Source organism: Melospiza melodia, chromosome 20, assembly GCF_035770615.1.
Source record: "Melospiza melodia melodia isolate bMelMel2 chromosome 20, bMelMel2.pri, whole genome shotgun sequence".
Taxonomy (NCBI): domain Eukaryota; kingdom Metazoa; phylum Chordata; class Aves; order Passeriformes; family Passerellidae; genus Melospiza; species Melospiza melodia.
The window spans coordinates 12,243,446-12,267,914 of record NC_086213.1 but is presented as its reverse complement, the minus strand read 5'-3'; the positions used below and the strand labels follow the sequence as shown (position 1 = coordinate 12,267,914).

Sequence of the window (24,469 nt, the reverse complement as noted above, 5' to 3'; positions counted from 1 at the left end):
CCCCGCTGAATCACTTAACCCAGCCATCCTCAGGAGGTGTGGGGACACTGCTGGCACAGAGCAGGCAGGGCGGCGGCGGGGCCGCTCCGTCGCCTTTAAGCGCGGCGGGGGCCGGCTCGGGGCGGAGCGGGGCGGTGGCGGCGCAGAGCGGGCGCGGGCTCGGCCGCGGCGGCAGCAGCGGGGCCATGGCCGCCGACGTGTTCATGCGGCCGGCGCGGCTGCTCGGGGCGGCGGGGCCGCTGTCCCCCCGCACGGAGCCCGACGAGGACTCGTCGGACACGGACGATGGCGGAGCGTCGCCGGGCGGGGGGCGGCGGTGCGGGCCGCGGCGGGGGCAGCCCCCGGGCCCGCAGATCATCCACTCGGGGCACTTCATGGTCTCGTCGCCGCACAGCGAGCACCCGCCCAAGAAGGGCTACGACTTCGACACGGTCAACGAGCAGACCTGCCAGACCTACCAGTTCGGGGCGGCCCGCGGCGGCGGCGGCGCCGGCGGCCGCCTCAGCATCGACGCGTCCCTCACGAAGCTGTTCGAGTGCATGTCCCTGGCCTACAGGTACCGAGCGGCCCCGGCGGCGAGTCCCGGCCGGGCTGGGCGGGGGGACCGCGCCGGGGAGCGGGACCGTGTGAGGGGCGGGGTCGCAGCCGAGCAGGGACCCCCCGGCCCATATGCGGGGGTTCGGTGCCGCTTTTGTGTTCAGCGAACTTGGGGGTCCCGGCGGGCCCTTCCCCACCGGCCGGGGCCGTGGCTGGGGGCGAGCCGGGGGTGCCGCTGCCCCCCCGCCATGAGGGCTGAGGGCTGCTCAGGGCTGGGGTCCCGCTCGCCCGCCGGCGCTGGTGCCGCTGGAAGCCCTCAGCATCCCGCGGCCAGGCTGGGAGCGAGTGGAAGCCTCTGGTGCTAAACAGAAACCCTTAAAGGGCAAAGTGCCCCGCTCGATGTGAAACCCGGCCAATTTTCCCCTCCCCAAATTTTATTTTTATAACAAAGTCAAACCAGTGGACTCTGTCGCTGTTTCCTTTGTTCCTGTGCTGGCTGCAGCTGGCAGCAGCACTTCCTGGGTTTATCTGCACCTTTTGCTCTGACTTTGGTTGTGCTTTTCATCTCTTCAGTAAGGCGTTATATTCCCATTTATCCCCTTTGTCTGTCATCCAAAATGGAGGCAGAGCTGTGGAGTAGAAGTGTTTTGGAAAGATGTGTGTCTGCTCAGCCTTTTGTTCCGTGTGATATAGCAGAAACCGGATCCAATCTGATGTTCTCTGCTGAGCGCATTTTGGAAGTTGATTAAAAGGCTTGATGGAAAATGCCTCTTGGCATATCAACGGAAATATTTATTTTCATCTATAGGAACCACCGTAGCTTGCTAAAGGAAAATTAACTTTGCCCACCCCAAATTCATATATTTAAGTATTGCTCAATGAAGAGGAAACAATAGAACTATCTGTTCTGTACAGTAGCTTGAAGATGTAAGTAATATTAAAATTTTGATAATATTGGCCAGGAATGTTATTAGCTACTGGCAAGAGACTGAACCTCAGATTAGGTGTGTGCAACAGTGGATCTAAGTACTTTGCGCTTACAAAAAAAAAAAAGTAAACCTTTTATTGTACAAGCTGGGAGGAACTTGCAAAGGAGCTGCAGGGATTATGAGGGACAGAACTGGACTGCTCATGTGCTTGTGCTCCTTGGCCTCTGTCACCTTGGTTTTGTTTTGTGCTACCACTAGTATGTCGTTGGGATTTTGAAACTGAGGATCACACCCGGTGTAAAGGAATAATTTTGTTACACTGATAGACAGTACTGAACTCTGATGTAGGTGAATTAGTGGAGCACCAAATTTATTACAGAAGAAATAATTTTATCCTGCCTGCTGGTGGTAGCATGAGGCAAGGTGCAGAAAATATCTTCTTAGAGGCTGCCAAAGAAAAGCACATTCTTAATGCTTCTGTTCTTGGGCACCTTAGGGTTTGCTGAGTTGCAGCCCTGAAGCATCCTGCCCAGATCCAGCCTGCTTACTCAGCAGCTTTGGGATACAATTTTTAAATCTGCCAAGCAAACCAGTTGTAAACTTGGGTCTAAAAAGGATTGAAGTAATTCTGGAAAATCTGATTTGAGGTGTTGAACATGGCTGTGAAATGGGAAATGTCTTTTTAACAAATGATTGGGCCTGTAGGTTGTATTTCTCTCTGTCCTCAGGTTGGTTTTTTTTTCTTGGTTGGTTTATGGGGATGTTTTTGTGGCTGTTGCCTCAGCTGTACCTTTCTCATTATTGCCTGTCAGATCCAGCACTGATAAAACACACAGTTTCCATGTTAATGTTTTCCATGCTGCCTTTGCTGGATAGAAATTCACTCTAGAAAAGAACTGGGGCTGTGGAAAGCAACAGCAAAAAATGTCACACAGGAAGGTGAAGATGTGTGAGTTTTGCTTTTTGGGGGCATGAGCTGCCTGCAGAGCTGGGGGATGCAGCCGTGTTAAACACAGACCCGAGGAAGCTGCTGCTGTAACAGAGCTCTCTGTGTAATATTTATTTACACATGACACTCATTGCTGGCATTTCAGTGTTTAAAGTTTTAAAGAGAAGCAGTAAAACGTGTGGTACCCATTAGCTCGGTGGATGGACTAGAAAGCAAAGCTTTTCTAGATTACCTCAGTCATTACCTGGGTCATTACCTCGGCTGGTTTGTTTGGAAGTGTCCAAATTTATGCTGGATCACAGATTGGTGATCCATAGCCCATAAACCTGGGCTCTTCTCGTTGTGCTGTAAATTTTTTTTGAGTTTGGCTTTGTGCTGTTAACAGTCCAACTTTTTCTGATAAAAGAAGTTATTCCTGAACACCAGGGAAGCGATTCCCTCGTGCCTTTGAGCAGCACAAACCAACATGATCCTAATTTTCATCACAGCTGTTTCAGTCACGTATCCAGTTGCACAGCTTGAAAAGTCTCATTTCAGATATGCCATTCCAGAGGGGAAAACATGCCTATAGCATACTCCCCTGTACAGTGAGCAGATTAAACCAATTTTTTAAATTAATAAGTAACTTATAAACACGGGTTTACAACAGGTGTCACGCGGGCCGTACTTTATCTAAATGTAACTTGTTTTTCTCGTGAGATTGATTGTGGGAGCTGTACCACACTGACAGAGGTAAAAGAACCTTGGTTTTCCCCTTTTAGCCCCTTCATATCAACTCTTTAAACCAAGGTGACCTTGCAGACCTTGACGTGTAGGTAGCTAGAATTGACTTGTTGGAGGCAGGCAAAAAGATCTTAAAAAATGTTCTTCTCAAAATGAGAAAGACCTTTGACACTGCTCATTCTAATGAGAAACTGTGCTCCTGGGTACATGACCTACAATACACAGAATTAAGTAAAATGTTATGTCATCTTGATATTTAATTTAGTAAAGCCCTCTAATAACTTTACCATTATCCAAATAATTGCATTACCCAGAAGTAACTTCCCAAAGATGAACTGTACTCAGAAATGTTTCAATAACAGCCTATCATGAAGGTTTTTTCCCCTGAGATTGATACAGAAGAATTTTTTCTCTTTGTTAGGATTAATGATAATACACTGGGCGGTGTTCTTTTTAAACTAGTATATATTTTTACGTCATTCATTGCTTATCTTAGTACAGGCCATGCTAGGGTAGGTGAAGATGACTTTGTGGGCTCATTTATTCTTAAGTAGCCTCAGAGTTCCCTCAGCTCTTATTAAGAGCTTAAGGAGCATGCCAGGTGTTGTACTTGAGGTAAGAGTGTTAAGGTTGGCGTGAGATCCTTGTGCAAACCCCTCTGGATCTGCTTGCTGAAGCTGCACAGGGCAGGAGAGTGGGCTCTGGGAACTGGGACAAAAGCTGCCTTGTGAGCAGCTTGCCAGGTCATTTCTAGATTTCATCTCTCCTCTTTAGCAATATGACTCCTTCACTTCATGTAGATGGAGGCCAAAAATATTCCCTTCCTCAGTGGACTGACGTGAGGGGTCAGCTTGTTTCCAGAGCCTTTGCCACACATTCTTTGTCAGTGCAATGTTTGGGGAAGTTCTCAGCACTGCTGATAGCACTGGGAGATTAAAAACCTCCACAATCCAGCTACATATTTCACATGCTGCTTGTAGAAGCTGCTCTGATAAAACCACCTATATTCACCTCTGAATTTAGCCAGACTTGAGCAGAGTTGCTGTTCCAAGTATTTTTTAACCACAGTAAGGTCCCTGCAAAGCAAGGATGGTGTTCAGGGTGCAGTATGAACCAGGACATCAGGACTGAGCCTCTTACTCTGCTTATGTCAAATGCTTGATATAGGCACAAGCTTTTAAGCTCTGTATAAGATGCACTTTGAAATTCCACCTTGACAACCTTGAGGACAGTTTGCAGAAAGGTGGCTGAGCTGTTCTTGTCTCTGAGTCACGTTTCTTTGCCAAAGTAAACATTTAGTAGTGCTGGTGTGAGAAGGCCCTGGTTCAGATTAAGGTTTTGCTGTCTTCAGGGCTACAGATGACTACAGGAAGAGCAGACAAATTCTGTGGAGAGAGGTTTTAGATACAGGGACAATTTTGTTTGTTTTGCTCCTGGTTATTTTGGTGTCTGTGCAGACTGGTTTCTATGGACCTGGTTGGGCAGAGTGTTGCTATAGAGGTGTGGGGCACAGGAATCACCTTTTTCATTAAAAAAGCACATTGTTATCATCTTTTGATCTGCCATTTAATCTACATGTTTTGTTGTTGTTCTCATCTTGTATTTTTACTCAGTAAACAGATGTTATTTTCTGGCTTCAATACAACATGGATTTTGTAATCATCATTTTTGATGGATTGCTGAAATAGGGAAGAGGGAGCTGGTTTGTCCTCAGACTGCCAGTTCTCAAGAACTTTTTCATGATCTGAAAAAAATGTGGCTGAACTTTGAGATTTGGCATTATTTTTAGTGAAGATTTTGTGCTGCATGATTGTGATGTGCTTTGAATGGCAACAGAAATTAATATGTTGATTTTCAGTTCTCCCCCCCATACCTGTTTTTATTTCTTTCTGCTGAGTGGCAAGAGGAATTAAAGCCAAGAGACCCAAATTTCAGGTCTTGGCTTCACTCATGTTTTTCCACACACCCCTTTAGTAGGTCACTGAACCATTCTTGTTTGTTACTTTCCCATGTGGGGGGAAAAAAATTTCCATTCTTTTGGAAAGCAGAGTTGATATTCAGTCACTTGAGCAGCTGCTTATCTGACTGTGTGTCCTTAAGCTATGATTAGTGTTAATCAAACAAAAGGGTATCTAGTGATGCTGCAAGCTGGGAAGGGGTGGGGAGGAATAAAGGGAGCTTTGTGGCCATTTTGAGCTGAAGGCTGGGCATTTCTGGGATGTCAGAGGCATTTTGACAGGCTTGAAGGAGAGAGTGAACTCTTTAAGTTGTGTTGGGTGGGTGGAATTTTCCCCCTAATAACACACTCAGAGATCTGCTGTGAAGCAGGAGGAGTGGAAAGGGCGAGGAATGAGGCTGGAAGCTCTCTGAGATCTGGAGTGAAATTAGGGAATCTTTGAGGAATGCATTGAGTGAATTAGAAGAGCCAAGATAAAGCCACACAAAGAGCTGTGTGGTGTTGACAGAGGCCACAGGGATGGAAACAGGAAAGCAAAATTGAGATACTGCAAAGTTCAAGTCACACAAAGGATGTCTCAGCTGGCTGGGTGGGTTTGGGCCCGGGTTACAAACTCACTGAGCCCTGTGGGTGAGGAAACACCCAGAGCAGGGCTGGAGGGAATGGCAGCAGGGAAGGGGAAGTCTCTCATCGTGGTGGGGACTGTGGGGAAGAAAAGAGGTTGAAGATGGATTTAGCTGAGATTGGAATAAAAGGACAGAGGTGAATGATCACAATGTAATGTCAGTGTAATGCTGTTCAGGGCGGGAGAAATGGGAATGAAAGGGGAAGATATGTGGAAAGTGAGGATGGACAATGGAAGGTGTGGCTGGAGTTGGAGAAGCCCAGTGTTTATTCTCTCCGTGCTTTGATCTGTGATAGGAGGGTTAGATAGGAAGCCCTTGATGAAGGTGTGCCTGATGAAGGGGAGAATGAGCTGGATGGACCCACAAGTCATGGATGATGGGGCAGGAGATCTGCAATTCCTGTTTCGCTCTTCTCATGCTGCCCTGCTGCCTTTGGCTGTTGGAGAGAAAGGGCTCTCTTTTTAAAACAGAACAACAACAACAAAAAACCTTATCAGCTGAGAAACCTGCACCAGTTTGGGTTTAATCTAGTATTTTATTTTTAATTAAATACAGGCTATATGCTTGCAACTTCCTTTCTTTGTATACAGAAATTAATTGCATTTACAGTTTCCTTCGTGTGTCCTTTGATATCTTAATATCATTGGCACAAGCAGTTCTTTAAAGACAACTTCTAAGCCACTTCTGAGGAAAAAGACAAGCTTTGTAAACTCTTTGATGGCTATAGAAATATTTTACAGCTTTCATACAATTTTCCTTTCGCTCTGGAAAGGAAACCTTTAGCATGTCCATGAAACAATCATGAAGATGATTAGGAAAAGTACTTGTTTCAGTTGCCTCCAAAGAAAATAGAGTTGATTCTTTGTGTTTCAGACAGTGATGGAAAAACTGAATCTGATTGTTTTTAGTGCAAGCTAGAGTTCCATTATTATCACTGTTTCTGAAGCAGGAAGGCTTGAAAAATAGGGTTAGGAAAAGCAAGGTTCTTCAGAAATTGCTTCTAATAGTTTTAGTACCAGAACAAAAATTCTGAACATGGTCTTTTAAATAATTTGTTTGTTTGCTCAAATGGGACTTAGAATGTCATTTTTGGTTGTTTTTGAACATAAAGCACGCTGACTTGGTGTCACTCCTGATAGAATTAATGCAGCCATCCCTTGGTGGGTAAAGCAGCCATTGCTATTGAAATGTCCTGGTGTGCATTTGCCACAACTTATTTACTTTGTGACACACAAGCTCAAAGCTCCTCACTAACCCTTGGTTCCTTGGCTGTTGATCTTAGATAAATCAGTTACTGCTTTTTCCTCCCTTTCTCCCTTCTGAAATGACCAAAACATTCAGAGCCCCAGATCTGTGTGCTGGCCTTTCAGAAAGAGGGAGACAAAGGTGTGAAGTTTGTAAGTGAGCTGACATAGGAGTCTGAAAGGAAAACCTATGAAAGATCACACCTTAGATACAAACTTAATAAAGGAAAGAGGACAAATGGAGGAAAGATTTGGGAGGAGATGATGAAGAGGATGTGCAGCTTGCTGACATCAGAAAAGCTCCTGAAGGATGTGACACCTTGGCCATTGTGTGCAGTGTGAATGGCTGCAGGGGAATTGCCTGCTCCCTCTCTGTTAAGCAGATTTCACTTTGTGCCTTAAGGTATGGAAACTCTTGAGTGCTGCTTAAGAGCCAGCCCAGCAGCAGTTACCTTTGTGAAAGATGAGTGTTGTTAGTTGGCTGTCCAGCTGTGACATCAGTGGATAACAGAAAACGGGATTGGAAAGGAGCACAGGAGCCATCTGGGCCCAGGGAAGAGATCCCTTCCCTTGGCTGGTTATCCTGACCGTGGCCACTCAGGGCTGCTTTGTCACCTTTGGGACTGTGGGAGAAAAGGTGACATGCCAGATGGAAAGGGCTTGCAGGGACTGCTGGGATTATCCTGCAGCAGGGTATTAGTGGAAGAATCTGATTCACTGCAATTAGTGATATGTCAGTGTGTTTTGGCCAGGATTCTCCTGACCTGCAGATAACCCTTAGCCCTGACACGGCTGGGGATGTGCTGTGATGTGAGCAAAGGGTTCAGCTGGTTAAGTAGCTGAGCATTGCTGCTTAATGAATTGATCACTTTTCCTGAAAAGCACAGAAAAATTTAAATGACTTGTTAAATTTTAATGACTTGTTAGAGAGCTTTTTATCCTTGGTTTTGTGTTTGCAGCACATTATCTTACAGCAGTAATGCACAGTTAGAGACCTTTTAGTCTCTCCAGTTTAGCTGATGGTGTAGTGCAAGGAAGCAATGGATACAGGTCTTTTTGCTGTATTTAATGCCTTTTCTTACTGTATTTTTTATGTGTGGCAATGTCTTCCCACATACAGAGATAAATGCTTTATTTTTAATTATAATGGGAGATTTCTGGGGGTATCTTTATTGCTCATTTACACCACACCAGAGCAAGCAGAGAATATCTTTATGGGTAGAGTATGTAAGTAATGTTTGTGCTTCTGTTTCATTGCAGATTACCATTATTTCCCTGTGCATTTTCCCAGTGATTTGGGAGCAAAGAGCAGAATTTTGGGGGGACAGTTCAGAGCAGAAATAAGAGCTGAGGCTGCTTTCAGCTGAAGGAGCAAGGGAGAATGGTTGAGAGATGACCCTTAATTCATGAAAATTGTCCTTACTCAAGCAGAGGAGTCTGCTGCTCGTTACAGTTCTGTTCCCGTGTGAGCTTGAAAGGGCTTCTTCCATCTCGGGACATCAGGGGTGGCCTTGTCTTTGCTGGTTTTGGGTGGGCCTTACTTGTCCTAGGGCTGGCTTGTGAATTGAGAATTGAAGAGTGGAGCCTTAAGGGTGACTGAGGGGGTAGAGAGAAGATCCAGATAACCTTTTGCCATTCTTGAGAAAGAGGGCTGCTGGTACTTGTTTTGGGAGTGAGATAGCAGCTGCCTTGTTTGTACTTGGGTTTGCAAATCTGGGGGGAAGGTGGCAGCTGGCAAGTGTGACCTGGCCTGAACTTTGTGGGGCGTTTGCTCCTCCTGGCTTTGTCCTGCATCTGCCCTGGTATTGAGAGAGTCCTGCTGATGTGGGTCCTCAAAGTGTCTGTGCTGAGAGCTTGTGTGAACACAGAGCCTTTAGTGCCATTAGAATCCTGTGGTGAGTGCAGGACCTGGGTCCTGTGTCCTGCCAGGCAGAGGGAGCAGAGGAACAAAGGTGTGTGAGTGTTTTGTTCTGAGGAGTTTGTGCTGCAGCTCGTGCTGCTGCCTAGAACAGATCTGCAGGAGCACAGGTGAGCAGGATGGGGCCTCTTCTGTTCACTGATCCCTCCAGTGGAGGCTGTTAGTCCTCAGAGGTCAGCAGGGTTGTTCTTTATGAGAGACATGTCTGCATAACAAGATTCCAGCAAACGTTGCAGAGGCACGAAAGAGGTTTGCTTCTGGAATCTGTCAAGTTGATTGTTTTTGGAATTCTGTGGCATGGTGTGTTTTACTCGAAATCCTGGCCTCCTTTCCTCTGCTGCTTTGTTTACTCTCCCTTCCCTCAAGGTCCCATGGTAACAGTGCTCTGCCTGCAGCAGTTCAAGGACACAGCAGCTGAAGTGGCCTTGGCCAGCCTGGCTGGGAGACCTCAGCAGCTCAGTGACTTCTGTATCCAACAGCCAAACCCTTCCCCAGCCCGTGTGAGCTTGTCCAAAACACTTCTTGTCCACATTGCCCCAGCTGTGCCAGGGACTTTGTTGCCTTGGCACCAAAATTCTTATGTAGGGCAAGGGTTAGACCCACTCCAGCCTGCCAGGGTGATGATGCAGAGCCCAGGCCTCTGTGGTAGTGCTGGTGTATCTTTGGAGCAGCTGGAATGTGGGGTTTCACAATAGTCCTAAAAATAACTCACTGTGTTGATGTGAATGTGAGCCATCACAGGCTCTTCTGCTCTGCTCTTCATGCTGCATCTTCCATCCAGATTTTAGTTTGTTCTTAAATCTGGTTTGTTCTCACTATCCACACCATTCACAAGGAGACAGAGACCAAATGGAGCAAGAATTGTGGAAGAGCTTCTCATATCTTTGTAATTCTTTGAAGTCCATGATTGCTCTTTACTATCTTTTTATCAGGCAGCCTTTTGCTTTTGATTCAGCCTGTCTTAGTTGATAAAAGCCCTTACTTTGGAGGCAGAAGTGATCAAGGTAAAAAAGGAAAGGCTTGCACATAAAAAGGAAAACTTAAAGAAAAGGTGAAAAGGAAGTACCTGAGCTTGTGGGTCTGGCAGCTGTTAGAGAAGAAGTGTTAGTACCAAACTGGAAGAGGGCAGGGGGAGATCTTGTTGCATTTCTGATCTGCCACTCATTGGATATGGATATTGTCTCCTGCCACGTTTTCCAGAGCAAAGAATGATATCATTTGTTTTGTTCTTGGATGTTCACTCTCTGCTCATCCTGATGAATTTCTGTATGTTTACATTGAAGCTGTAGTCTGAGTACACTCAGCCATGGCTAGTCAAGCTCTGTTAACAGTATTTACAGTGCCAGCTGCATCAGGAGAGCTCGCAGTGTTTGAGTGAGAGGCAGCACAGCAGAGCCTGGTCCTGCTGAGCTGTGGATCCAGGCAGGGCTCTGAGCTGTGCTGTCCTGTGAGCAGCACACAGGTCTGGATGTTCATACCCTGCTTCTTGTGTTTGCTGGTCCTGTACAGTGTCCAGAGAATGTATCCCCATTCCCCTGTGTAAACTCCTGCACATTGCTATCTGCACAGCTTAGTCCAAATTTCTGTTTGCTTGGTAAACATCTGTCCCTGGCAGGATGGAGGCTGAGGGAGCTTGGATAGAAAATGTGCTGGGGGTGTGCCAGATGTGGGAAAGCAAGAAGCAGTGAAGGGGAATCAACTACTTGGTTTTGCTCTTTGAAACACAGCTTTTGAGAAAGAAAATTGAGTGCAGGGGTTGTAGAGGGAGTTTGCCACGTGGAAACATACAAAATTTACATTTCTGAATTAGAGGATATAAAGCTTTTAGAAAGGAAGGACTAAGTCAAGGGATTTGGATATGGTTGTGAAATATTTAGATCTGTTACCGAGCCAGAGAAGCTCTTTGAATGTTGTCAGCTTATTTCAAATGAAGTGTTGGGATGGGAGAACTGACTTGCTCAGGAATACAAATATCCTCAAGGAGGGAGCTGCACTCACTCCAGGTAATTATGAGCAACCATGTTTGACACCAGAGATTGTTTTGGTTTCCCAAAGCAATTATTTCACAATCTGTCCAAAACCTGGGGTATCCAAGCTGTTGAGCAGTCACCATAGTGGCTGTTCTCTATTAAAAATGTCATTATCCCTCCTTTTCAAAGCAGAGTCCTGCCAAATCAATATACACACTCACCTGTGGGGAAAGTGTCTGTTAACAGCAAAAAGAGAAGCTGTGCTGTTCTTCAGTTCACTTTTAGGGAGTGAGTTCATATACTTGCTAATATCATTTTCCTTAGAGCTGGGAGGGGCTGGTTGTTGGGGGTGGCAGGAGCACCCTGGGGACAAGCTGGTCCTGTTGTGACCCTTCCCCAAGCACCTGCTCACCACTGCTGGGACGGGGCATGGACCTGTGGCACCCAGGGTGGGGCTTCCTCCAGCCCTTGCCAAAGCAGGTGCCGGGTGCTGGGGTGGCTGCACAGTGTTTCAGTATCAGCTGGGAGAAAATTCCAGGCAGCCTTTGGTCTCTGGGAGCTGCAGATAAGGGCAGAGTGTGGCTGTGCCCTGCTCTCTGTGGCTGTGCCCGCTCTCTGTGGCTGTGCCCTGCTCTCTGTGGCTGTGCCCTGCTCTCTGTGGCTGTGCCCTGCTCTCTGTGGCTGTGCCCGCTCTCTGTGGCTGTGCCCGCTCTCTGTGGCCGTGCCCTGCTCTCTGTGGCCGTGCCTGCTCTCTGTGGCCGTGCCTGCTCTCTGTGGCCGTGCCTGCTCTCTGTGGCTGTGCCCTGCTCTCTGTGGCTGTGCCCTGCTCTCTGTGGCTGTGCCCTGCTCTCTGTGGCTGTGCCCTGCTCTCTGTGGCTGTGCCCTGCTCTCTGTGGCTGTGCCTGCTCTCTGTGGCTGTGCCTGCTCTCTGTGGCTGTGCCTGCTCTGTGCTGCTGCCTGGGGGTGTGGGGATTCCATGGTCTTGTGCAAGCACAGAGCCAGTGTGTTTGTGACTGCAGTGTCACTGTGACCTGAGTCATCCTTCCTGTGAGGAAGGGTAATCTGCAGCAAAACTGCATGGGAACCAGAGGCATTCCTAAATCCTGGTCTGTCTGTCGTGCTGTGTGGAATTCTTAACCCTTAGAGAAAACCATGGGATGAGATTACACTCACTCACTTTATCAAATCAGCAAATGTAACTGAAGAGCAGAGCTTAGCTCTGCAAGTAGATGCATAGGATTCTGCAATAAAAGCTAATTCATTACTGTTTCTAATAAAATTTGGGTCTGTGAATGCTGTTGTTTAGGAACTCAGCGTGGATCCCATCTGGTTTTAGTATCCAGTTGTACAAGTAGAACCCTCAAATCTCCAGTAAAAATCTTAGCAGAGCTTAAGGAGACTAAAACTTTTATTAGCAGTTTTTATTAGCACATTAGTAGGCTTGGTGTCTAAGCTTGGCATGTGGTGATTACAGGCTGGGTGCATGTAACAGGCTTTTGGAAATAGGGAGACAGGTCCTAGGAAATTCTGAGAGGTTGCTGCTCTCCATAGCAATAAACACATAAAAAGTGTTATTTACCTTCCACATGAGCTTTCCCAAGGGACTGTCATGTCTCCAGGACAGGATTCTACAGAATGAAGGTTGGGACTGGTTTTTTGTGATTTTGGCAGGTAGAAAGAACCTGGTTCAAAGAAGATTTGAGTGAGGGTCATTCAGTGACTTGGTTGTTGTTTTTCTTGTGGTAAGATTTGTGAAAGTGCTGATGCTGTCACATGTTTCACTGCTGAAGTCACAGCTTGCTTTGGGACATAAACCATCTCAGTCTGTTTGAAAGTCAGTCCAGACATGTCTTTTAACTGGTGCACAGGTGAATGGCATGGGAATTTCTGAACCATGGTGCTGCTTGATATTTAATCATGGTGGTTACTGGGAGCAAAGGAATGACTTTATATGGGTATCATGCAATAAAACAAGGTCTTCTTCTGACACTCACCACATATATTGAGGTTAAATATTGCTTTTGGAAGTTAACTGCTATGAAACATTCATCCGTGCCCTGTGCTGTGCATAGTTACCATAACCACCATCATTATAAAGTAACAGATCCAACAATTCAGCAGGGCTGGGGCCTCCAAGGGCAAGGCTGATCTCTCCATCTCTCTGTGGGAACCTGGCATTGCCCTTGGCCTGTCCAGTCCTAGAAAGGCACCAGGAGCCATCTGGGAAAAGTGTGGTGAGGATTGTGTGGCATGAGCTTTATTAGCTGCTTCCCTGCCAGCCCTGTGTCCCAGTTAGTGCAGGAGGGTCACTCACAGCCCTCCTGCACTGCAGCACACAGATCTTCACAGCTCCAGTCTGACTCATGACCCACAGGTGGAAGTTTGTTTTCCACTCTGTGTTCTCTGAATGTTCAGCCTTCCTGGGATTGTGGTTTTGGGTGGTGGATCCGGGGGAGTTTTGCTGTGGTGTTTGAGATGTGGTGCCCCCATGGCAGTGGGGTGTTCACTGGGAGTTGAAGGGCTGGTGTTGGTGAAGCACTGACAGAGCACTTGTCTGCACACAGATCCAGGAAAGGTCCAAGTGGAGACTTTCCATATGTGCATGACCTTTTAGAGACTTTGTTTTTTTCCACATTCCAGGCTGCTCTATGTGAGTTCTGGAAGGAGTTTCCTCCCTTCATCATCTTTCTAAGGGATTTTGATTGGTCTTTGAGTAGTTTCAGTAGTAACACAATGGTGCCTTTACCCTGCTTCTGCCTCTTGTGTAGTTTCTGGTTCAGCTTTTATGTAAACTTTGAATAAGCTGTGTGTGCTGTTGCAGCCTTGAGTCTGTAATAACTGAATTTGGGAAGCAGCCTGGTGTTTTCCAGGCTGCAGGGAGCTGGCTGCAGACAGCTGGGATGAAAGCTTTGTGTCACAGGGGGAGAGCTGGGAGAGCATCTCTGCTTTTCCAGACCTGTAAGGCGCTTTCAGAATAAGATCCCCGAAGTCTTGCAGTGTATTTATAGGATGTAACGTTGTTCAGGGAATGTTACAGTATCCTCTGTGGCAGAAGTGCTGGTTTCGGGTTTCTCCAGCACGGTAAACAGCTCTGGGCTCCGGTGGTATGTGTGCTGCTCTGAGAGCTGGGCTGATCTGCCACGCTGATAGGGTTTGTTTGGGTTTTTCAGAAGCTCCGTGTGTGAAAAATCTTTTAAGTCCCAGATCATCACAGCTTGATCAGTTCATTAATCTAGGCTGGGACCCTAATGATCAAAAAGATTCTGACACATTTATAGCTCTCCATACAAGAGGGTCCCTCACCAACAACCATCCTTTTAAATAATGGATGTGTACTGCAAAACCCTATCAGTCCCTGATCATCTGTGTTGGGAAACAGCTCCTTGTAGTGAATATTGAGATTCTGAGAAGGTTGATGAAAAGCCAGTGGCCAAAATCAAGTCTTAGGAAGAAGTGGAAAATTTCAAGACACTAAAATAAGTAGGATCACTTCCCTTTATATTGAAGCAGCACTAAAAAATGACACTTTGCACCATGCATAACATAGGAAGCACTTCAAAAATAAGGAAGACAAAATGTATTGAAAAAAGAAATAAAACCAAATGTACTGATCTGATGTGAAAAATGTAAATCAAATCCTTGCTAAATCTTACCCTTGCTCGTGGCATTTCTGGTGTGGGGTGTGTGGCTGGGAAATGCTTGGCTGCTGTTGTGTCCTTGCTTTGCCACTGACACACTTTGTGCCCATGGGCAGCTGCTTTTCCATCCTGGCATTTCAGATTTGGGCACTGAGAGGGGTGGGATGTGCCTGAGCCTGGAGCTCGGAGCACTGTGTGAGTTTTGTGTGTCAGCTTCTTTTTCCATGACAGGATTTCTGGTGGTTCTTTAAGAAGGTCCTGATTTTTGACAGTGGAAGTGTGTGGCCTTTTATAAAGTGTTAATATTTATAAAGTTACAAAGTTAAAGACAGCAGGGCTCAGGGAGAGGTTTGGGGAGGGTCAGCAGTGACAGGTGTGATGGTAATGCCCATTTTCTCAGCATTTTGGCTGATTTATTAATGACAGTACTTAAGCAGCTTTTTTCTTTTCTTGCTGCTCCAGTTCTGTACTAAAGTGAGCCACTGTTGGACAAGTGTCTGAAAGGCAGGAACATTTCTAGAAATACCCTTTGATTTCTGACTGGAAATGAGAAACTGTCTAAATATTCTGAGTCTTTAAATAGCCACTGGCTGAAGGACACCATAGCCTTCAAGTCTCATTGATATTTGTGCTGATCTTTGTGTTGCCCCGTGCTCTTTTCACCCTTTCATAACCAGCATGGAACCTGCCTCTGGTGCAGGCATTTCTCAGCTGCCTGCAGCCTCCCCCTGCACACAGCTCACCCTGGCCATGTTGTGTTGGATTAAAACTGCAGCAAGAGATCCTTTCCCTGACTGACACAGTGGTGGTGGTGGTTTGAAAACCTGTCAGGGTGGGTGTGATGATGCTCCCAAAATGTGAATTTTTCAGCTGTCCCTGAGGAGGCTGCCCTGACACAGCACCAGCCTGGTCATTCCTGAGTCCAGCACAGACCAGGCTGTCAGAGCAAGAGCCCAGGCACTGCAAGCTTTCATTTATGCAAATTACATTCAACTTCCAAGCTTAAAATAGCATTGAATTTATAATATAAATAAATCAACATTTCTTGTGGATTTGTTGGGGCAGGAGTATTTGCTTCAGGCACACAGCTGACCTTTCACTTTCCTGTTCCATTTCAGGAGGTGCATACCTGAGCCTGCCTGTTTGAAATCAGTCTAGATAACATGTTTCTTGGCAAGTGTTGCAATTCCAGTTTGCCAGTGGCCGAATTTGATCTTTATTTTTATTTTTCTAACAGCTCTTAATAGATAATTCTCATGACAGAGGAAAAATATTTGTCTGGTCCAGTATCTCTGTCTTCAGGATGGAAGGATTATTTTTAAAAGGTGGTGACTCAAACAGTGAGGGGACATTTTGGTTGTTTTGAAGTGTTTAATTTAACTTGAGCACAAAACTCCCTGCTGTCCTTTGTGGTCTGTGGGCAATAGAACATCCCTCCACAGCCCTGAGCTGCTGCTGCAGGAGGATTTCAGGGAAGGAGGATGAGCCAGGTAATGAAGAAAATGACCTGTCCTACACCTGGCTTTTAAAATCAGCTCTGTCTGGGATTAGGATCCTCAGGCTGCAGCTGGGATGAGTTTTGGTAGCAATTGTGAGATGCTAAAATGTGATCTCCTCACCAGTCCTACACACATTCACACCATGTAGAAATGTTTTGGTTTCTCTTGCCTGCCCCTTTGCTCTCACACACAATGCATATAATCTGATTCTCTGAATGAACCTTTGTTTGGGGAAATACTGTTAGTTTTGGCTCTTGGAGAGCTGAGCTGACAGGCCCAACTCCCCAGCAAAACAGATTGGAGATGACAAAACAAACTAAAACCACGCCTTTAAAAAAATGCTGGGGAGAAGCCAGAAAGTTCCTTTTCTGTGTTGCTGAAAAAAGCTAATCTGTTTAGCTACTGTGCTATCAATCTGAATTTTGTCTTCTACTTAAATTAAGAGCCTCATTGCCATTACCTGTAATTAAAGTAAAATTTTTACCCTACCTCAAAAAATGTCATGATTGTGTACAGGAAGGAGCACAATCGTGGGGGGAAGCACAGAGGAAGTGGCTTTTGAGGCCAGAGCTAATAAGGCAAAAAAGAGTTGTTTTAGCACCAGGGCAGGGGGAATCCATTCCCTAAACAGGAAAGCAAAGGACATTTCTGTAGCTTCTTCCCATAAACTGAATTTACAAAATTCAGATTTGAAAACAAAATAATTTGTTTACAGCCATAGCACATGAGGCTCTGGTGATTCCTGCAGACATGCAGTAGCTGCTTTCCATCTGCTGGGCCTGCTGGGAATACATATTTGGGCAGCAGGACAGGCCTGTGGAATCCAAACCACAGTGCTTGGAGGTTTGTGTTTAAATTCCATGTACCAGAGATCTTGGCCAGGTGCTCTCTGAGGAGAAAACACAACACACTCCTGAGCTAGAGAGCCAAATGTAGCCAGAGATTCTCCTTGTCCCTGTGTATCAAAAAAGTGAAAGATGAGAGGGTGGGAATGAGGGATTTATGTGCAAAGCACATCAAAAAAATCCATGTCCTACTTCTCCTGTGTCAGTCTCACACTTGGTAGCCACAGCAAGTAATTCACTCTCTCCTTATTTTAAGCAGGAGATCCTCAGTGGATATTTTAAAAACTTCTTACTTGGTGCAGCCTTTAGTTCACCACAATCCCAGGATCACTTCCCAGCTGCAGTTCCTGCTCAGCCACTTCTACACGTCATGGTGTGGAGAATGAACTTAAATTTTTCTGAACAGGAAAAGGGGATTTTTCAGGCTGATGTTTACAGCAAAGCCTTCCCTATTGCTTTCTGTTAGAAAAGGATTTAAACATGAGGCTGTGCTACTGTTGTGAGCTTTTCTGAAAGAGATAAAAAATGGGGAACAGCAAATTGAATCAGAAACAGCTGAATAAAGCATTTGAGCTGTGTAAAACACATAAGCTCTACCATGCTATACCATATAGTTTCCATTTAATCAACATGTATTCAAATTACCTGTTAAGTGGAGGATATATGGAATTTATGTTAATATTTTAAAGTCTACTTCTCTGCCCCTTCAGTGCTCTTTGTAGAGAGAAGTTTCATAAAATGCTGGTGTTTGTTAATGCTAATAAGTAATGGAAAATCGCTAAACTTCTTCTGGGTTTGCATGCAGATAAATGTCCCTTTCTGCCCAAATCCAGAGGGTGCTTGTGTTGTGTGGATTTATGCTGACTGAAGTCCATCTTAAAATCCTCTGATTAAGGGAGGAGAACAGGGGATTCTTCTGTTGTGAGTCATCTCATGTCAGAGCTTGATCCTGCTTCTACAGATGTTGGAGGGAGTTCTGCATTGAGTTTATTAATTGGATGTTGTTTCAGTGCTAGGGAGGGCTACTGGTTTAAGTTTTGCAGCAGTGAATGGCATCTCCTGTGTATCTGTTGAGAAGGAGGGTCATACCTTTGCCCTGTCTCTACCTGTGAGATCTTTAACTGAATGTTATTAACCTGGAACAAAACAATGAGATCCTCAGAGACAAAACTTTGCTTGTAAATGGATCCTGTCAGGGTACTGTTAGAATACAAACCTGCTCCCTAATTACATTTCAGTTGATTGAAGAAAAATTTAGAAATCAAAGGTGTTGAAGGGAATCAGGTCACACTCTCACAGTGGATGTCTCTTTCTTGTACTTTGCTGCAAATTTAGTGATGTTTGAAGGTTTGTTTTAAAACACAGCTGCTTTCGCTGGAGTTTTAGAAATGGAGAGTTGTGAGAGATCAGTGCCCTGTTATCTGCCTGCCTGCTTGGATCTCAGTTCCAAGGTGTCATTCCTGAGGTGGGGAATTGCATGTAGAAAGCCTTGGGAATGGACTGCAGTGGCAGCCTTGGGTGCCTGTCCTGTGACAGCCCCAGGACTCCTCCAAAGCTCCTTGGGGCTGCTGTGTCCAAGGGGATTTCCAGCTCTGTTGGCTGCTGAGCTGAAGCTCTTTTGGCTGGTTTGCTGTGATCAAATCACTTGATGAGGACATTTAGACCTGGGAGGTGGAGATTTCTACATGGGAGACTGAGCTGAGCTGCTGGAATGCAGTGCAAGTCACCCATCAACATTTGATTTGATCCGTGTGTGATAGTGAGGAGAACATGAAAGTCACCGACTCTTCCAGCCTTGCTTACATGAGCTGAGCTGGAATCCCCTGCAGGATTCACCCAGAGCTTGGCTCCCTGTGCAGCACCAGCATTCCCACAGGCTGTGGGGCCCAGTTCTCCCTTGGGGTGTTCTCCTGCTCCCCTTGTTGGCAGCAGCATCCCTGGGTGTTGGCAGCAGCATCCCTGGGTGTTGGCAGCAGCGCTGGAGAGGGGCCAGGACCAGGCTGTGCTCCTGGGTTGTGCTGCAGGTTCTTGCTGACCATCCATCCACCTGCTGGGAGTTGCTCCACGTTTGCTGTAGGAGTTGCTGTGGTCTTACAGAACTGGCAGGAGCAGCAGCCACGTGGTCACTCCAGTTGTTTGGATTTTTTCCTTGTTGTTGTTTTGCTGCTTTAAAATGTGAAGACTGCTTCAGTTAGGCAGCTGCCCTCAAAGTAATTGACTTTCCATTGACTTTGGAATTTGGAGTAGTGTCTAAATATTGTTGTCAGCTTCATGCTGATTACTCTCCACTGAGGCTGAAGTCGTTTCACTTATGACCTCAAGCTGGACTTGTGTTCTGCTCCCATGGGAACTAAAAATAATAATTATTTTAAGAATAGGTTCTTAATCACTTCCTTCTTTTGATGTGCTAGTCTTGTTTAGCATTTTCTAAGAATGTAATTGAAAATATTTTAAACTATTTATGTTTTAATTCCAATTTTAATTAGCTCTTTGAAGATGCAAGGAATGTACCAGACTTGATTACAGTTCCTTTTAGTCTTTTTATAGAAAAGCATTTGCTCTTGTTATTCTGAGTGCAGATTATTAGAGTTTAGTTGCTTTGGCAAACTGTCGAGTCACACAGAGCTGTGAAGAGATGAACATTGACAGATTTCTTAGTCAAAGGCATGTGGGCACTTTGTCAGTGCTGGTGATGCATCAGCACGTTCATCTCCTGTCTCCAGACTGTTAATGTACAGATGAGAAGCAGGAAGAGATGGGCTTAGTCTGGGTTTGGAAGGGAAGAGAAGGTGTGCAGTGGTTCTGGGGCAGAGCTGGTGTGCAGTGAACACCAAAGGTGTTGGGGCAGTTTGCAGTGATGGGAGAAATATTAAATGTGTGAGATCCACTCTGTCCTGACACATGGGCTGGGTAGCAGTGACATGAACTAGTTGGGGATCTTTCCATTAACTAAAAATCTTGAAATTTAGATATGGAGTCTTGGGAGATAGTATTTCAGAGTGGCATATGGATGCACCACTGAAAAGAAATAATGCAGGAGGATTTCCTAAATGTCTGTGACCATACAGGCGGTGCTGAGTGCCTTCAAGCCCAGTGACAGCACAAATACATTAACAATAATTTTTTTATTTCTTGCTAATAGTTGACATGGTTTGCTCTCACTCCCAGTCAGTGAAGTTGCTTGCTCCAGCAAGTCTGCTCGTCTTGGGAGTGCTCATGTTCTATTTTGTGTACCAAATTTTGTTTATTTTTATCAAGCACCAACGTCCCACAGGCTGCAGCAGAGCCTTGTAGCATAGTCCAGTGTACAGGCTAACCCCCAGAGGGGCAGCTGGGCATGGACAGGGCTCACAACTTGGTCACTTACCTGTTCCCTTGCTGCTGGGAATTTTCCTTTTAGTGCAGTTCATAGCCAGTCTCTGTTTCCTTGTGCCTACAAGAACATTGCAGTTTATTTTTAAAGAGGACGAGGAGTTAAAAAAAAATCAGGCAACAACTCATCCACTGATGGATTGCTACAACCTGTTGCCACAACTGACATTTTATATAGTAGTAAAATCGAAAGAGCAGAGCTGATTTTCATTACCTATCTCTTGGCTGAAGCCTGGCATTTGCTCCTCTGTTACTGTCAGAGTTGTGGGAGTACCTGAGTGTGAGAGCAGTTGTGGTGTCAGCAAGGGAGGAAAGAAATGGTGAGCCAAATACCTGAAAAATGTTAGTCTAATATCCTGTTATTGGCAGCTCTGGCATTCTGGTGGCTTTTGTTTAGGCTGAGGACTTTTTACTTGCTTTTAGTCTTGCAAGTTTTATTAAAAGGTTTCTTTAAAAAGAGCTGCTGTTGGGAGGTTTCCCAGACCAAATAGGAAACTGGGAATTATCAGTTCTCCACCCTCAGGCTCTGTGCATGGGCTTTGCTGAGCCAAGGGAAGTGCCTTGCACTTCTGTAGGATGTGCTTCTATTTGCACAGCGATTTTAGAGCTTAAATGTGAAATGAGCTTTTAAGGATAAATAATCCCTCTCTGAGTTCATTTGTGCTGAGTGTGTGAGGCAGATGGCCCGTGCCAGGGCACTGTCTGTGCTGGTACACCCAGTGCCACTGCAGGCCATGGCAGAGACCATTCCTGACTGGCCATGTGCTCAGGGACCTCTCTGAGAGGGCAGAGCGTGTGCAGGTGACACTGCCACTCCTGCCACTCCTCCCTGTCCATCCCCCCTCGCCCTGATGCTCGTGGGGTGCCAAGGTGAACCTGTTTCCTGTGGTGTTGTGTGGGTTGCAGTTGGTATTGCTGGTCCAATTCCCTCACAGCAAGATTGCACAAACAGCACAGGAAGCATAAACTTGAAAGATGTGGGGCTAAAATCCCCCAAAACAAGAGGGAAAACCTGGGATAGGCACAGTTCCTATACTTTAATCTCTGGTTTGAAATTTACTGTGTTATGAGTATTTCCTACTTCCTCTGCCTTGTCAGTAGTATGGATTAATGATTCATAAAGGTGTGTTTTAAGGGCTGGGGAGTTTGTGTTTATCCAGTGCTTACTAGAGTCCCTGCAGCTTCTTCCTCTTTCCTTCCATTTCCCTTCCACCTCCCAGGAGCATTCATGCATAAACCATTTCTTTTTCCAGCCTTGCCTTTCCTTGGAGAAAAGTTACTGGTACTCCTTTGTGCCCAGCTCTGATTACCAGCAGTGTAGAATTGGTGGATTATATTTTTTCATGGGCCAGAACTGGCATTTCATTCCTCCTTTCCAGTGTTACCAGCCTGGAAAATCGAATGGAACTGTATCTGACCAAACATGCAGAAGCCTCTTAATTTTAAATAATCTCAATCCCCGTTGGTGGAAGCTCATAGGTGGGGGTTAGAGAAGGTGAGATACTGGCAAAGAGAAAAGTGTGGGTGAAATTAATTTCATTCTTGCTGATATTCTTGAGACCAGTTGGGACGGTTCTTGGTTCTTATGGAGGACACATGAAGACTGGATTAATCTCTGGCTCGTGGTTTAGTGAGCCATGGTCAGTAAAAGTTGTGACTGGCCAAGCATGGCTTGTTGTTGTTTCATCTGTTGAGAGTTCTGCTGGTTTAGGGGGATGCTTTGTCTTGAAAGGAAGAGAGAAAGAAAAACTGAAAGCAGAATGATTTGTTGTCTGTTTTGTTGCAGTGGAAGGTTGGTTTCACCAAAATGGAAAAATTTTAAGGGATTGAAGCTTCAGTGGAGAGATAAAATCCGTCTCAATAACGCCATCTGGAGGGCCTGGTACATGCAGTGTAAGTACCGTGCTGGGGGCGGGTCCTCCCTGAGACGTCGCTGAGAGCGAGAGAATTGAAATGATTGTGTGGTGAAAAGCTCGGGGGTGTGCTCAGGACAGATGTTCCAGAGGCAGTGCCCTTGGATCAGGGCTTTCCTGGCTGTGCCCACACTGGGGACGTGCCGAGTGCTCCGAGCACATCTGACATCTCCCTGTTTGTGTTGTTCATGGGGAAGGAGCCCCGGCCAGCTCCTGTCACACCTTGGCACGGGAGTGGCAGCTCTGCAGGCCCTGCCCGTGCTCAGCACCCGCCCTGCCGTTGTTGTTTCAGACCTGGAGAAGCGCAAGAACCCCGTGTGCCACTTTGTCACCCCTCTGGACGGCTCCGTGGACGTCGATGAGCACCGGCGGCCAGAGGTGTGTGGGAAAGCCTGGGAGCAGCCCAGGAGCTCTGCAGCTTGGAACAGGATTTTCTGGTCTGCTGGGAACAAGGGCAGCATAGCCAATCTGTGCTCTGGTGTGATTTAGAAGGAACCATTAAAAGCAGAGTGAACCCGGTTTTGTGAGTTCATCACATTAGGATGATCAAGGTGCAAGCAGAAGGACATTTGTTATCTGTGTAACTTATGTTAATGTTGTAATTTAATGAATCATAAATCACAGAAGTGCTATTTGAATAGTTAAGGTTTTGACAGCCACTGCTGTCTTCTGACTGGAAGTCGGTGGGAAATCAGAGTGATGACTATTTTCAGGACTGAATCTAAGTGACCCTGGGAGAGTTTCTGTATTTTATGTAATTTGAGAGGTGTGGTTTCAAGAGAACAAGCAATTTCTTTTTCTGTGTTGAAGTAGTTTCACAGACAGATCAAATATGAGTTTGTGTTCTTTCATTTTTATGCTCCTGTAAACATAAATGAAAACTAACATCTGCCCTCTGGCTCCTTGCAGAAAACCAGTGAGGCCCTTGATGTGGCAATATGTGGCTCTCTCTATACTGCATAACTCTAGAGTAATTTATAACTCAGAGGAGTTCCAGATGAATTTGTGGAACTGTCTCAGGTTTTTGAAAGAACAGTGTTGATGTTTGTGTTGAAAGTGACCCTCGAACACAAAGTTAAGGCTCTCATTAGTCTGCTCTCCCCAACTTACACACTGCTCTTTGTGATACATTGAAGACCCATATCGTGTGATCCTTTTGTTGCCATCAGTGTGTGGCCTGCAAGGTCCCCCCTGAGCTGGACATCAGATTTCTATTGCTTTGTGCCATTCATAGCAGCTTTTGCTTATGTGTGTGTCTGTGCATGTGATCTTGTGAAACTCACAGGATATTGTGTGCTTTATACATTATATTTCAGTAAATTAATTTTTAAGGGTTTTTTTTTTGCCATTTCTTAACTCTTGTTTATGGTTGAGCTGCTGTGGGAGATGCTGACAGTGCAGTCAGATGTCACCTCGTGTTTGGTTTTTGTGGGAAAGATGAAGTTAGTACTGTCAGATTTGCTCTGTGATAGCTGAACTCTGGGACAGTGTGGGCTGCTGATACATGAGCTCAAACAGAATCAGCATGCTTTCTTTTGCATTTTTTATGCCTGAATATTTGCTTGGAAATGTATTGAATATTCAGCCCTCGTGTGATCCCGTGTAATTCATGGTATGTGTTTGTGTTCCCAGGCCATTGCAACAGAGGGGAAATACTGGAAACGAAGAATTGAAATAGTCATTAGGGAATACCACAAGTGGAGAACATACTTCAAGAAAAGGGTCTGTTGGTTTACATGGTGAAAGTAGTTTGCTTGAGCTTGATCAGTATGTTGTTGCTTTTTGAGTTTTTCTGTCAGTTTTTCTGGCATGCAAGAGTACTTAAAACAGATGATAAATAAGCTGGTACAGACATGCTCTCTGATTAGTTCCACTTAACTAAAAGTTATTGTGCTGGGACTGATTGTGCATGATTGGGTCTTAAAAGTTTTGCAAAATCAGGTCTTCCACTGGCACATACAGGACTTGTTCTGACTTCACCATCTGTTCTGTTCTCCTTTTGCAGTTACAGAAACACAAAGATGAAGATCTTTCAAGTTTGGTCAGGGTAGGTAACACCACTGAGAAGTGGCAGTATTTATGCTTGTAGAAGCCAGAGCAGATAACAAAGCTGTAACATGCAGTAGCTTGCTTTGATTGCAATCTAAAAACGAGCAATCTAAAATCTTGCTTAAGCCTTAATTAAGGTTAGACACCTTAATGTTCTGTGCCTCAGAGAGCAATGTGAGATTTGTAACTTGAATTGGATGGAGGAGAGGTTGAATGTCAGGTGCTGTGACAGAAGAAATGGGAATCAGCATTGCATGCCCAGAAAGATCAATCTCTTTGAGGGCTTGCACATGATTTCAT

General features: G+C 45.6%; 1 protein-coding gene across 1 annotated transcript in view; it reads left to right on the top strand.

The window, feature by feature from the left end:
- Positions 1 to 185: 185 nt before the first annotated feature.
- The window catches only part of MLXIP (MLX interacting protein), a 43,736-nt gene continuing 19,452 nt past the window's right edge, over positions 186 to 24,469 (top strand). The window contains exons 1-5 of the mRNA XM_063173035.1: positions 186 to 556; positions 21,994 to 22,100; positions 22,413 to 22,498; positions 23,753 to 23,842; positions 24,126 to 24,167. Coding sequence (XP_063029105.1) covers positions 186 to 556; positions 21,994 to 22,100; positions 22,413 to 22,498; positions 23,753 to 23,842; positions 24,126 to 24,167 — 696 coding nt within the window. The remainder of the gene's footprint in view (positions 557 to 21,993; positions 22,101 to 22,412; positions 22,499 to 23,752; positions 23,843 to 24,125; positions 24,168 to 24,469) is intronic.